Below are 11,641 nucleotides of genomic sequence, written 5' to 3'. Positions count from 1 at the left end.
TACCGGCAGCCAGCAGCGCGACGACGGCGAGTCGGCCGACCCGCGTAAGCTGCACAGCTAATTTTCTTTGATTCATTCAAATTTCTTTCATTTAGGTTATTGTCTATTCGTATGTGGACTGTGGTGGCATAAATAAACCACTGAAAAATCTTATTGTTTACATTTTATGCAAAGCCATTATTGTTTACAGTTTAGGCATTGTTCTGTACATTTTGACAAAAAAATGATCCAGTTTGGCAGGTATCAATAATTCACTCAATTCGTCTGTGGTTTGATGTCTCCAAGCTTTTGTAATGGCTAACTAAAATAGTCTAATGGGGAAACTGTATTTCGGTATAGCTTCTTTTGTTTATATGATTATGTCTACTCACTTGATCTTGTAACAAATGTGAACAGAGGGTACTCACTAATGGCAACGATTCAGAATTTGAATTTTTTCGCGTTCTTCTGTAGCTTGGCCCGCCCAACAATTTGTTTGTAGCTCCGCCATTGCGGCGAAATCAACGCTACTGCGGCTTTCTAATCCAGCAGTTTGTGTTTCTGCTAAGACTACAGTAGTGAAGATGTGGCGGCGGCCGCAAGCTGTCCTGTGTCGCATCTCGCCGGCGAACCTGTCTCCAGTGGCATGGGCTGGTGGTGGGGCGAGCTACCATGGCTCCTTGCCAGAGGGGGGGAGGGGAAAGGCGGCGCCTTTGCAGGTCACAGCCTATCTTCTTACAACTTTACGTGGGCTACACTTTTCCTCAAGCTTGTTCCGACGAATCAACGATGAGCCGAGGCATTGAATACCCATTGTTCCAGGCACGTGGGATGGTGGACAGGTTCCGGCTACTTGCCAGAGGTGGCGATGGTGGCAATGGCTGCATCAGCCAAAGGCGCTCCAGGTCCGACCGCCAAGGCAGGCCCGATGGTGAGCCTTTCCAAATTTAATCCATTCTCTTTTTTTGTGCACTGCTCATTGCTGTCATATGTATGCAAACCATCCAAGTCCTTGTAGACTGATAAAGCTCTGAATTCAGAGTCTGAATATTGATGCAACTATGGTTGTGGTGTTATCGGTTCTGTTTGTTTGCACCATTGACCATCCAATTGTATGTTACTATGGTGCAACGGATCATCTGATTTGTTTGTGTTTCATTGAGCTCCGGATGCTGTGAAATATCATTGTAGATTTATACTGTGCCATCTACACTATGTCAAAATGTTTCTAATAGCCCAAGTTATTTTCTGCTACTTAGTCTAGTTTTCATGCGCCCAGAATTTCTTATTCACAATAAAATATTGCAGGTGGCGATGGAGGGACTGGTGGTAATGTCATTCTTGAGTGCTCAAGATCTGTCTGGGATTTCAGTAACTTGCAACATCACACGGTATGCTTTTGGTATCATCATATTTTGTGTTTCGGTATGAGATATATAGATGTCATGTGCTCTTTGTTTTGCTAGATGCATGATCCCTTTTCTTAAAAGAACTAATCTCTTGGTGTAAATTCTTAGCTTGTGTATATTATCGAGTTAGAAGCTCACCCTTACTTCTGTTGGACTTACGACTAAGAGTGACTTACTCACACTGTATCTTAATATCACATTGAGCCTTTGCAAATGAAGAAGATTCTGCAGAATTTATGCTTTTCCATGTCATGGTTTTACACTTATTTACTTCGTGTTTCCAGAAAGCAGTCCGAGGAGGCAATGGACTTTCTAAGAAACAGATAGGGACAAGAGGTCCTGACAAGGTTACCACAAATATATGTACATACATGTGCATTTCGCATTTACTAAGTTCCTTTTCGAAATATATAACATTCTCTTCGTGTGTCTGACAGGTCGCCCAAGTACCAGTTGGCACAGTGATTCATCTAGTCCGAGGAGAGCGACCGTCTTTCACTGTAAATAAACCAACCAGATCTCTAGATCCATGGGATATCCCAGATGCTGTGGATGACTCTGCAGACAGTTCCAATCAGAAGAACAAGGATGGCATTAATGGAAATGAAGCTGAAAGAGAAAGAAGCAATCAGTGGGAGAAGCAAACATACCCTAGTACATGCTCCAAGGCTAGATTTTCGAACGCTGAAGATAGTGATGCAAGTAGCATTCAACCTCAGGTCGATTTGGATGAAAATGATCAGTTTGATGACGACGATGAAGAATTTTGGGAGGATGAAGAAGAGACGGAGGAAGAGGCTCTAGATTCAGATGAGGAGGGGGAAGAAGATGACATACAGTATTCTGTTGCTGAAATGACAAGACCTGGGCAACGGTTGATCGTAGCACAAGGAGGGGAGGGTGGGCTAGGGAATGCTTCTATCGGCAGAGACGTCCGTCTATCCAAAGGAAACAGACAAGAGGAGGTAGCCCGTTTAAGTACTGGACAGCCAGGAACAGAGTCTTTTCTTGTCTTAGAACTGAAGAGCATTGCTGATGTTGGCCTTGTTGGTTTGCCTAATGCCGGAAAGAGCACACTTCTGAGTGCTCTCTCTAGGGCTCGCCCGGAGATTGCTGACTATGCGTTCACCACACTAAGGCCCAATATTGGTAGCCTAACCTACGACGACTACTTGTCAGTGAAAGTTGCTGACATACCTGGTCTTATCAAAGGTGCCCATGAGAACCGTGGCCTGGGCCATGCCTTCTTGAGGCACATTGAGCGCACCAAAGTTCTGTCCTATGTGCTTGACCTGGCAGCAACACTCAACGGTAGGAAGGGTATCCCACCATGGGAGCAGCTACGCGATCTGGTCGTGGAGCTAGAGCATTACCAAGAAGGCATGACAAAGCGGCCATCGTTGATTGTGGCAAACAAAATAGATGAAGAGGGAGCTGACGCGATGTATGAAGAACTGAAGGGGAGAGTGCAAGGTGTTCCGATATTTCCAGTGTGTGCCATCTTGCAAGAGGGAGTACCTGATCTGAGAGTTGGCCTGAGAGACCTTATGGATGCCTCGGATCGGCAAGGTGTCGATTTGAGCAAAATTATTGTAGACTAAAAGGCTTTGCCCCTCGTTGGAGAAGAATTGTTCTCCGATTTTTTCCCCTTGGGCACTGTCTGCTTACAGATGCACTGTAGATCCGTGTTGCAAAAATTGCTCTAATTTTCTGTGTTGCAGAATAGATCATCCATTGTTTTAGAAAATTCAGTGTAATAATAACTAAGGGTAACCAGTATGTATGCTTTGGTCTTTCATAGGAACAGCAATGCGTACTACCAAAAAGGTTCATTCAAGTGCTATTTCTAGTGTCCCAAAATTTTACAGTAATTATTTCTCTCGAAATAAATATAATTTGATTTGCATTTAGGACGGTGTACTGGTGAGTTTTGCATGGGGCCTATCACCAAGAACTTGACTGAAACCTCTAGGCGTACTTTGCTTTGTTTCTCAACGTCATGGTCTCATGGACGTGCACTGACGTCCATTTGGTCCAGATGCCATGGATTTTCATTGTTGGTGACTGGTGTCTGCTGAAAATTGCGCCAAAGTTAAGCAACTTTGCTGATCTCCATTTATTTTATTTCAAAGAATTTAGGTCACCGTTTGTCAACTTTTCCGAGTATAGAGAAGAATTAGGATGCTGAAAACTGTCACAAGCCCGTCTAGCTCAGTTGGTAGAGCACAAGGCTCTTAACCTTGTGGTCGTGGGTTCGGGTCCCACGGCGTGTTCATTTTTTATTAACCACCATTGTCTTGGGTTCGAGCCCCACGGTGGGCGTGTTCATTTTTTTAACCACCCTTGTCTTCCTGTGCTTAGAGAACGGTTTGTTGCGTGTGCAACACTAGAGCTCGCAGTTAAATGGAGTCGTTTTTTTTTCTGAACATTCCCAGCTGCAGTTTTTTTGGATCCACCAGGCCATTACTTTTCCTGTCAATTCTCAGCTGTCCATCTACATACATATATTGGTATTTATATACTGTATATGCTACCAGTTCAATGGAGCCAGTTCATGATTTCAAAAAAAAGTCCATGCTACATATATTGGTATATTGTTGACAAGATCATGCCCCAACTCACTTGGGTATTAAGTCTGAACAAAATGAACCTAGTCCTGAAAGCGTTGTCATTTCTGAAAAAGACGGCACGGCTGCCAAACCAATCCTCTAAACTTGCTGAATTTGAATGACCATATTACACAGGAAGCGTTTCAAAGTGACAAGTAACAGCAAGCATCTTTCGGCTTGAAATTTAGGCATGAAAGCTATCTTTCTGGTACAAGTGCGAAGCATTTCAAAACGATAAGTGACAGCAACCAACTTCAACTTGAAATCTAGGCATGAAAGTTATCTTTTGGATATGGGCGCAAGCATTTCAAACTCACAAGTCACATCAACAATTTTAAGAAACTAGGCATTAATAAGTGACGTAGCAAATAACTCCAGCACGTTAGTTCAATCTAATAGAAATTTACTGCAAAATATGCTGATTTCTTTTTCACTGAAGACTCTTGTGATCTGATGCCTGATGTTTCCACGTTTGTAGCCATAGTTTAGAAACCTGCCCAGGTTTGTTTTTCTTTGAGATTGGAAGTAATTATTGGAACAAATAGTTTCATCTAGCTTCATAATCCATGTGCAGCCAAGACGTCATTAAAAAAAATCTTCAAACTGTGATATGAATAATTATTCTGAAACTATGATTCATAGGAGAAAATAGGCCTTGTTGAGTTTCTGTTGATGAGATATTCTCCGCCGCGGAGTTTGTCCAGTACTCAATTCTCTTTATTTTTTGACGTGCAGGACTAGTTAGTACCTAAGGATGTGACATAATCTTTGTTAATGTTTTGTGATAAAGTTTTCTATGTCCCGCATCAAAATAAGATATCTCCTTCTAGATTGTCGACGTATTGGATGTGATGTTTTGTTGCGGTCTCGGTTAAAAGAATTATAACAAACAAGTTGTGATCTAGCATCATCAATGTTTCAAAAAAGTAGTTCTCACATAGTAGTCTTCATAAGGATCATTGCTGGTAATGCATACCATTGTGATTCATACGGGCTCTTCCTGAAACAGAAAACTGTTACTTGCAATTGGAGTGGAGAAAACAATTGCTTCCAGTACAAGTATACCCCATGCTTTCAAAATACTAATTCGTTATGTGCCCGCTCGATTCCAGAGGGAACTAGTAAAATAAGAAGAAAGTTACCCCAAGAAAAAAAACAAAGAAAGTACTTATGTTCACCATACTTTCTTTAAAAGAAATAGAAATATTACACTTTTATTCCCTACAATTTGTAGATAGATATTGAATGAATGGTTCTTTGTTTAATATCTAAAGCTACTTGATGTACCGCAAAAGAAATTTTGAGAAGCAACAAAGAAGGCCCATTTCTTGCCGTCTTGCAGTTGAGAAAGTCTTATATAGAAAATCATAGATTTTTCTTTTCTTTTTGAGAAGATACAAAATGATGTCGAATAGTGTGAAATCAAAAGAAGGGGAAGGGAAGGGAAGTCAACTACGCATTATTCCTCTTGACACAAACCATCCAAGTCTTCATCAAGGAACAGTATACTGCGAATGTAACCCAGAGATAGAGATTTGAAGGTAGAGGAGGTCCATACGTTGGATTTGTTGTCGTGCCGAACTATTATTAGTGGGCTTGGATATTTTTTTATTCGTTCTTCAGAAAGCAACCAGAAAGATCAGCTCAGATTGTCTTTGTGCTTAACTTAACCAGGTACCGCAACCCCTTTTATCACTACAAGAAATTCACTTGTAATGTCAAAAACGCTCTTGTATTATGAGACGGAGGGAGTTACATCTAACAGTCTCAAGGATAATCAAAATTATCGAGTGGAGAGCTTTCTGTCTCTGTCTTAAGGCAATCGATTTCGAGAAATTGGATTAATTCGGGGAGGCCGGCGTACGTATAGCATCGTGCCACGCAACGGCAGCTTATTAGCTAGACTAGCGTGGCCTCCTCTTGCACGCTACCAAAGCTTTGTGTACACCATTCGGCTATAAATAGTGGCGCCGGTGGGAGGCTATCCATTCAATTCAATTGTGCTCATCATCATCCCCGATACCAAAGCTCATCTTCTTCTCCTTGAAATCTTTTTGGGTTCACAGATTTGGAGGATGTCTTGCAACTGTGGATCCGGTTGCAGCTGCGGCTCAGACTGCAAGTGCGGGTATGGATGTTTTTTACAATTATTTTTTAACATTAATGGATGCTTCTCCTTGCAAACTACTCTCGTGCTATTTATGTACTACTTCATCCGGTGATCCTTTTAGCTGTTCAAGCATCAGTTCCTTTTGTGGTGATGAACTATTGATCTGATTCGCCGACCGGTTGCCTTCGCCCGTTTCAGGAAGATGTACCCTGATCTGACGGAGCAGGGCAGCGCCGCCGCCCAGGTCGCCGCCGTGGTCGTCCTCGGCGTGGCGCCTGAGAACAAGGCGGGGCAGTTCGAGGTGGCCGCCGGGCAGTCCGGCGAGGGCTGCAGCTGCGGCGACAACTGCAAGTGCAACCCCTGCAACTGTTAAGCTGCATGCACTCGTACGTACGTGTGTTGGTGTGAGAGTATACGTGAATAACGAGCGTCTGATCTGATGGAGTCGAGCAAGGGTGCGTGTGCGTGTGCGTGTGGTTTGCTTGCTCGCTCTCCCATGCTCTGCCCATGGTGTCCTTGTGTGTATGTGTGTGTGCATGTGTCCCTGTAATTGCTTCATCTATCCCCACTATGGATGGAGTGATGAATATGTAAGAATGAAAGATTTACCTAATTAACTACTCCTAAATCGCTACTTCGGTTAACTGATTTTCTTGGCGGCGCATCTTCAGCTATTTATCCCCTAACATGAAGTATACAGCGAAGGAACAAATTGCCCCAAAAAATTATTGATTCCTCCTATTTTTTCTTTTCGAAAAGGGGGCTCCCCGGCCTCTGCATCAGAACGATGCATGCGGCCACTTTTATAAAAAATAAATAGGTTCAACAAGGTCTTGCAGTCTCAAAACAAGTAAATAAAAAGCTCACAAAGAGCCAAACAAGCCACAACCGGTTGGCACAAAAAAGATAGGAAAACTAATTGCCTATCCTATTACATGACCGCCATCCAAACCGGTTGAAAATATCCCGTGCTACCATCTTCCACCGGATAGATCCAGTAACCAAACGCTCCCTGGCCTCCGTCGGAGTGAGTAGCGACCACATACGGATCAATGCAGTGGCCCGAAAGATAACGTGCAAAAAATGAATATTTGATGTTCTGTTAAAGACCAAATCATTTCTGCAGTTCCAGACTGCCGACAATAAAGCACATACTCCTACGCGGATGTGGCTGGCTGTTTCGAACTCTATCCCGTTAATCCACGTTCCAAATAACGCGCTGACAGAGTTCGGAGGAGTAATGTTAAAAGCGATGTGCACCGTCCGCCATAGAATCTTAGCCAACGGGCAATCCAGAAACAGGTGCTGGATAGTTTCATTCCGATCACAGAACCTACACCTAGTAGGTCCTGTCCAGTTACGCTTTGCCAGATTGTCTTTAGTTAAGATAACTTGTTTATGCACAAACCACATAAACACTTTGATCTTCAACGGAACCTTGACTTTCCAGACATATTTGGAACTAGGAATGGAGCTAGAATTGATAACATCAATATACATTGATTTAACTGTAAACTCCCCAGTCCTAGTAAGCTTCCAGCGCAACTTATCGGGCTGTTGAGACAGCTGAACCTCCATTAGTCTAGTCACTAAATGGAGCCACGCATCCCAACGATTGCCGACTAGCGTCCTTCTGAATTGAATATTAAGGGGGATGGATTGAAGTACTGTTTCAACGTAAGCATCGCGTCGTTGAACAATACTATAAAGCGATGGGTATTGAAGCGCAAGGGGTGTCTCTCCTAGCCAAGTATCTTCCGAGAATCGCATGCTAGCACCATTTCCAACAATAAACTTTGTCCTATTGAAAAAGGTTGCTTTAACTCTCATGAGCCCTTTCCAAAAAAGGCGACTCCAGCGGCCTCGCTGTCACCTGTGACAATGTTTTGGACTGAAGATATTTACTACGGAGAATCTGTGCCCATGTGGCCTCAGTCTCAACAGATAAATTATACAGCCACTTACTGAGAAGACATCTGTTCTTGACCTCAGGATTTTCAATCCCAAGACCCCCTTGGTATTTTGGTTGACAAATGATATCCCATTTGGCAAGTCTGTATTTTCTTTTTAGCTCATCACTCTGCCAGAAGAAACGGGATCGATAGAAGTCCAGCCTTTTCCTTACTCCAACTGGAACCTCGAACAAAAGAAACATAGGCATACTCGTGAGAACCGAATTAATAAGAATTAATCGGCCTCCGTATGACATGAGCTTGCCCTTCCAGCAACTCAGTTTATTCTCAAATCGATCCTCGATGCACTTCCATTCTCTGTTCGTCAGCTTACGATGGTGAATTGGTATACCTAAATACGTAAAAGGTAACGACCCCAATTCGCACCCAAACAATTGCTTATAAGCCTCTTGTTCATCCTTGGCCCTTCCAAAACAGAACAATTTGCTTTTATGAAAGTTAATCTTTAACCCGGTCAATTGTTCAAATAAGCATAACACCAGCTTCATATTTCTCGCTTTCGCCAAGTCATGCTCCATAAAGATGATCGTATCATCGGCGTACTGAAAGATAGAGACACCTCCATCCACTAGGTGAGGCACTAAACCACCCACCTGACCGGCCTCCTTAGCCCTTCCTATTAAAATTGCCAACATATCAACTACAATGTTGAACAAAATAGGAGACATCGGGTCACCTTGTCGCAGGCCCTTATGTGTCTAGAAATAATGACCTATGTCGTCATTCACCTTAATTCCAACACTCCCTTTTTGTGTGAAAGACTCAACCTGGCGTCGCCAGGCTTCATCGAAACCTTTCATGCGTAAGGCCTGTTGAAAGAAAGGCCATTTGACTTTGTCATACGCCTTCTCAAAATCCACCTTGAAAACCACTCCATCGAGTTTTTTAGTGTGAATTTCGTGGAGCGTTTCATGAAGGACCACAACCCCTTCTAGGATGTTTCTGTCCGGCATGAAAGTAGTTTGGGAATGCTGCACCACAGAATGCGCAATCTGCGCGAGCCTATTAGTCCCAACCTTGGTGAAAATTTTGAAACTAACATTAAGAAGACAGATCGGCCTGAACTGCTCAATCCTCACAGCTTCTGTTTTCTTAGGAAGCAGGGTTATCATTCCAAAATTCAGGTGAAAGCTGAAGCTGACCAGAGAATAAATCATGGAACATCGGTAACAAATCCCCCTTAATAATATGCCAGCACTTTTTATAGAACTCCGCCGGAAATCCATCCGGCCCAGGAGCCTTATTATTTTTCATCTGAGAGATAGCTTCAAACACCTCCTTCTCCGAAAATGGGGCTGTCAGAATATCATTCTCATCAGCAGCAAGTTGAGGAACATCCTCAATTCTAGACTCATCCAGGGATACACTATTATCCTCCGGAGGCCCAAACAACTGCTTATAGTATTCGGTGATGTAAAGTTTTAGGTTTTCCTGTCCTAAAATCATCCCTTCGTCATGTTCAAGCTGAAAGATTCTCTTCTTTCTATGCTTGCCATTAGCGATCATGTGAAAGAATTGAGTGTTTGCGTCCCCCTGGACGACTTTGCGAACCTTAGCCCGCAGCGCCCACTTCAATTCCTCTTCACGGAGAAGCTCTTTCAACCTCATCTCCGCCTCAAGCTTTTCATGAAGCTCCGTGGCTTGAAGAATTGTGGACTCGGCTTTTAGATCCAGGGACTGAATAAGTGAAAGGAGCCTTTCCTTCTCAACCTTATAAATCCCACTAAGATGCTTAGCCCACCCACGCAAGAAACTTCTCAAGTGCCTTATCTTATTCTGCCAACGCTCAACCGCAGTCCTACCTCCTGCATCCTTCGCCCATTCCCTAGCTATCAGATCCAAAAAGCCTTCTCGTTCAAACCAAGCCATTTCGAACGAAAAGGAATTTTTGTTCCCCATGCGAGTGGCCTCACCAGAGTCCACGAGCAGAGGCATGTGGTCAGAAATACCGTGCGAAAGTGCCTGGACCGTAACCAAAGGAAATTTCTATTCCCATTCGATGCTCGCAAGGACTCGATCCAACTTCTGAAACGTCGGGTTAGGCAAATTATTAGCCCAGGTAAACTTTCTACCCGAAAGCTCTATCTCTCGCAGATCCAAGCTTTCAATAATGGTATTAAACATGAATGACCACCTGCCGTCTAAATGATCATTGTTCTTTTCCTCTCTTCTTCTAATTATGTTAAAATCACCCCCAACCAGGATTGGAAGCTGCTCGGAACTGCAAATACGGACAAGGTCTGCCAAAAACTCTGGTTTAAGTTCAGGCTGTGCGGCACCATAAACCGCCACGAGAGCCCAATTAAACCCATCGGCCTTCGACCTAACCCGGAACTTAACTGCAAAATCACCCATCACGACACTTCGGACTTCGAGCGAATCGCATCTAACTCCAAGTAAGATCCCACCCGATCTTCCTCTCGGAGGCAAGCAATGCCAATCAAAATCGACACCGCCCGACAAAGTACTAAGAAACTGGGGAGAGAAATTATCTCTACCAGTTTCCGAGAGCGCAATAAAATCCAGCGTATGCTCGATAGACACATCTGCAAGAAACCTTCTTTTAGCCAAGTCTTTCAGACCTCTACTATTCCAAAAGATTCCTTTCATATTTCATCATGAAATTTTTAGTAGTACGGATCCTAGCACTCCTATGCACCGCCAACGCAGGATAGACCTTCCGCTTCCACTTGCGTTTAGGCTTGTTTTGATCCTCCACCCGGTCCTCACAACCGGGCTCCATGGACCTAACTACTGCGTCATCAAAGGTATCATCCTCTTCCTCTGACTCAGGGTGGGATGGTACAAGATCCGTACAGAAATTATCGAGTACTCTGACCCCCAACGCATCTATCTCAGAATCATTCATAATCCTGACCGCAGCTAAGTTACGAATCATTTCTAAAGCGCGTTCCGCTTCCAAATCCAGAATATCATTAACGGAGTTAGAGATTTCACTATCATTTCTCCCTAGTGAAACTCCTAATTGATTTGCATTATTAATAATCTCATCATTAGAAAAATGCAGAATGGAATTGGAGGTATTGACCGACATACCAGTAGTGGCCTCAATGCCACGAAGCTTGGCCGCCCTCATGGCGCACCGCTGCTGCATGTCATCAACCTCCGGGAGATCCTGGAGACGACAGCTCATCCGTCGCCCCTCGGAGACCGGATCCGGAATCCCTCCAAAAGCAATGACCTCCTCCCAAGATGCGGTCGCCGTCGGCCTCGAACCGAGTCCCGGGGCCGCCGGTGCGCCAGCAGAGGTAAGCACATGGGCCTCCTGCCCGTGCTTCCCTGCCACCCCTGCCCTCTGGCCGGTGGGCATCGTGGGCGCCACCGGAGGCGCGCCCCCCTAGTCGCTGGGGAAGAGAAGGGAGTCGAGGCCACCTGCCCCGGACTCCCTCCCCTAGGCCTAGCCGCCAGCATCGGCCTCGTCGCCGCGAGAGGAGATGAGGGAGCCGAGGCCACCTACCCCGGGCCCCCTCTCCTAGGCACAACTGTCGTCAGCGGCTCCGTCGCCGCCAGAGGAGAAGAAGGAGCCGAAGCCACCTGGCC

General features: G+C 44.5%; 2 protein-coding genes and 1 non-coding gene across 10 annotated transcripts in view; all 3 read left to right on the top strand.

The window, feature by feature from the left end:
* The window catches only part of LOC123096760 (probable GTP-binding protein OBGM, mitochondrial), a 7,378-nt gene extending 4,147 nt beyond the window's left edge, over positions 1–3,231 (top strand). For 3 of the 8 annotated variants that reach the window (XM_044518545.1, XM_044518550.1, XM_044518552.1), the window contains 5 exons: positions 556–698; positions 802–910; positions 1,288–1,370; positions 1,673–1,735; positions 1,826–3,231. In XM_044518545.1, coding sequence (XP_044374480.1) covers positions 556–698; positions 802–910; positions 1,288–1,370; positions 1,673–1,735; positions 1,826–2,989 — 1,562 coding nt within the window. In that variant the 3' untranslated portion in view covers positions 2,990–3,231. Of the gene's footprint in view, positions 1–548; positions 911–1,287; positions 1,371–1,672; positions 1,736–1,825 lie in introns of all 8 variants that reach the window. The other 5 variants (XM_044518549.1, XM_044518551.1, XM_044518547.1 and 2 more) reach the window with 3 other exon arrangements.
* A 357-nt stretch (positions 3,232–3,588) lies between these two features.
* Positions 3,589–3,661, top strand: TRNAK-CUU (transfer RNA lysine (anticodon CUU)). Its single transcript has one exon. It is a non-coding gene; the product is annotated as a tRNA-Lys (tRNA).
* A 2,270-nt stretch (positions 3,662–5,931) lies between these two features.
* On the top strand, positions 5,932–6,755 carry ALI1 (metallothionein-like protein 1). Its single transcript, NM_001405702.1, has 2 exons — positions 5,932–6,125; positions 6,306–6,755. The coding sequence occupies exons 1-2, from the start codon at positions 6,073–6,075 to the stop codon at positions 6,478–6,480; spliced, it is 228 nt and encodes a 75-aa protein (NP_001392631.1). The 5' UTR covers positions 5,932–6,072; the 3' UTR covers positions 6,481–6,755.
* Positions 6,756–11,641: the final 4,886 nt, after the last annotated feature.

This window comes from Triticum aestivum, chromosome 4D (genome assembly GCF_018294505.1).
Source record: "Triticum aestivum cultivar Chinese Spring chromosome 4D, IWGSC CS RefSeq v2.1, whole genome shotgun sequence".
In the NCBI taxonomy this organism is placed as follows: domain Eukaryota; kingdom Viridiplantae; phylum Streptophyta; class Magnoliopsida; order Poales; family Poaceae; genus Triticum; species Triticum aestivum.
The sequence above is the reverse complement of the archived record's forward strand: the minus strand, read 5'-3'. Positions and strand labels throughout refer to the sequence as shown.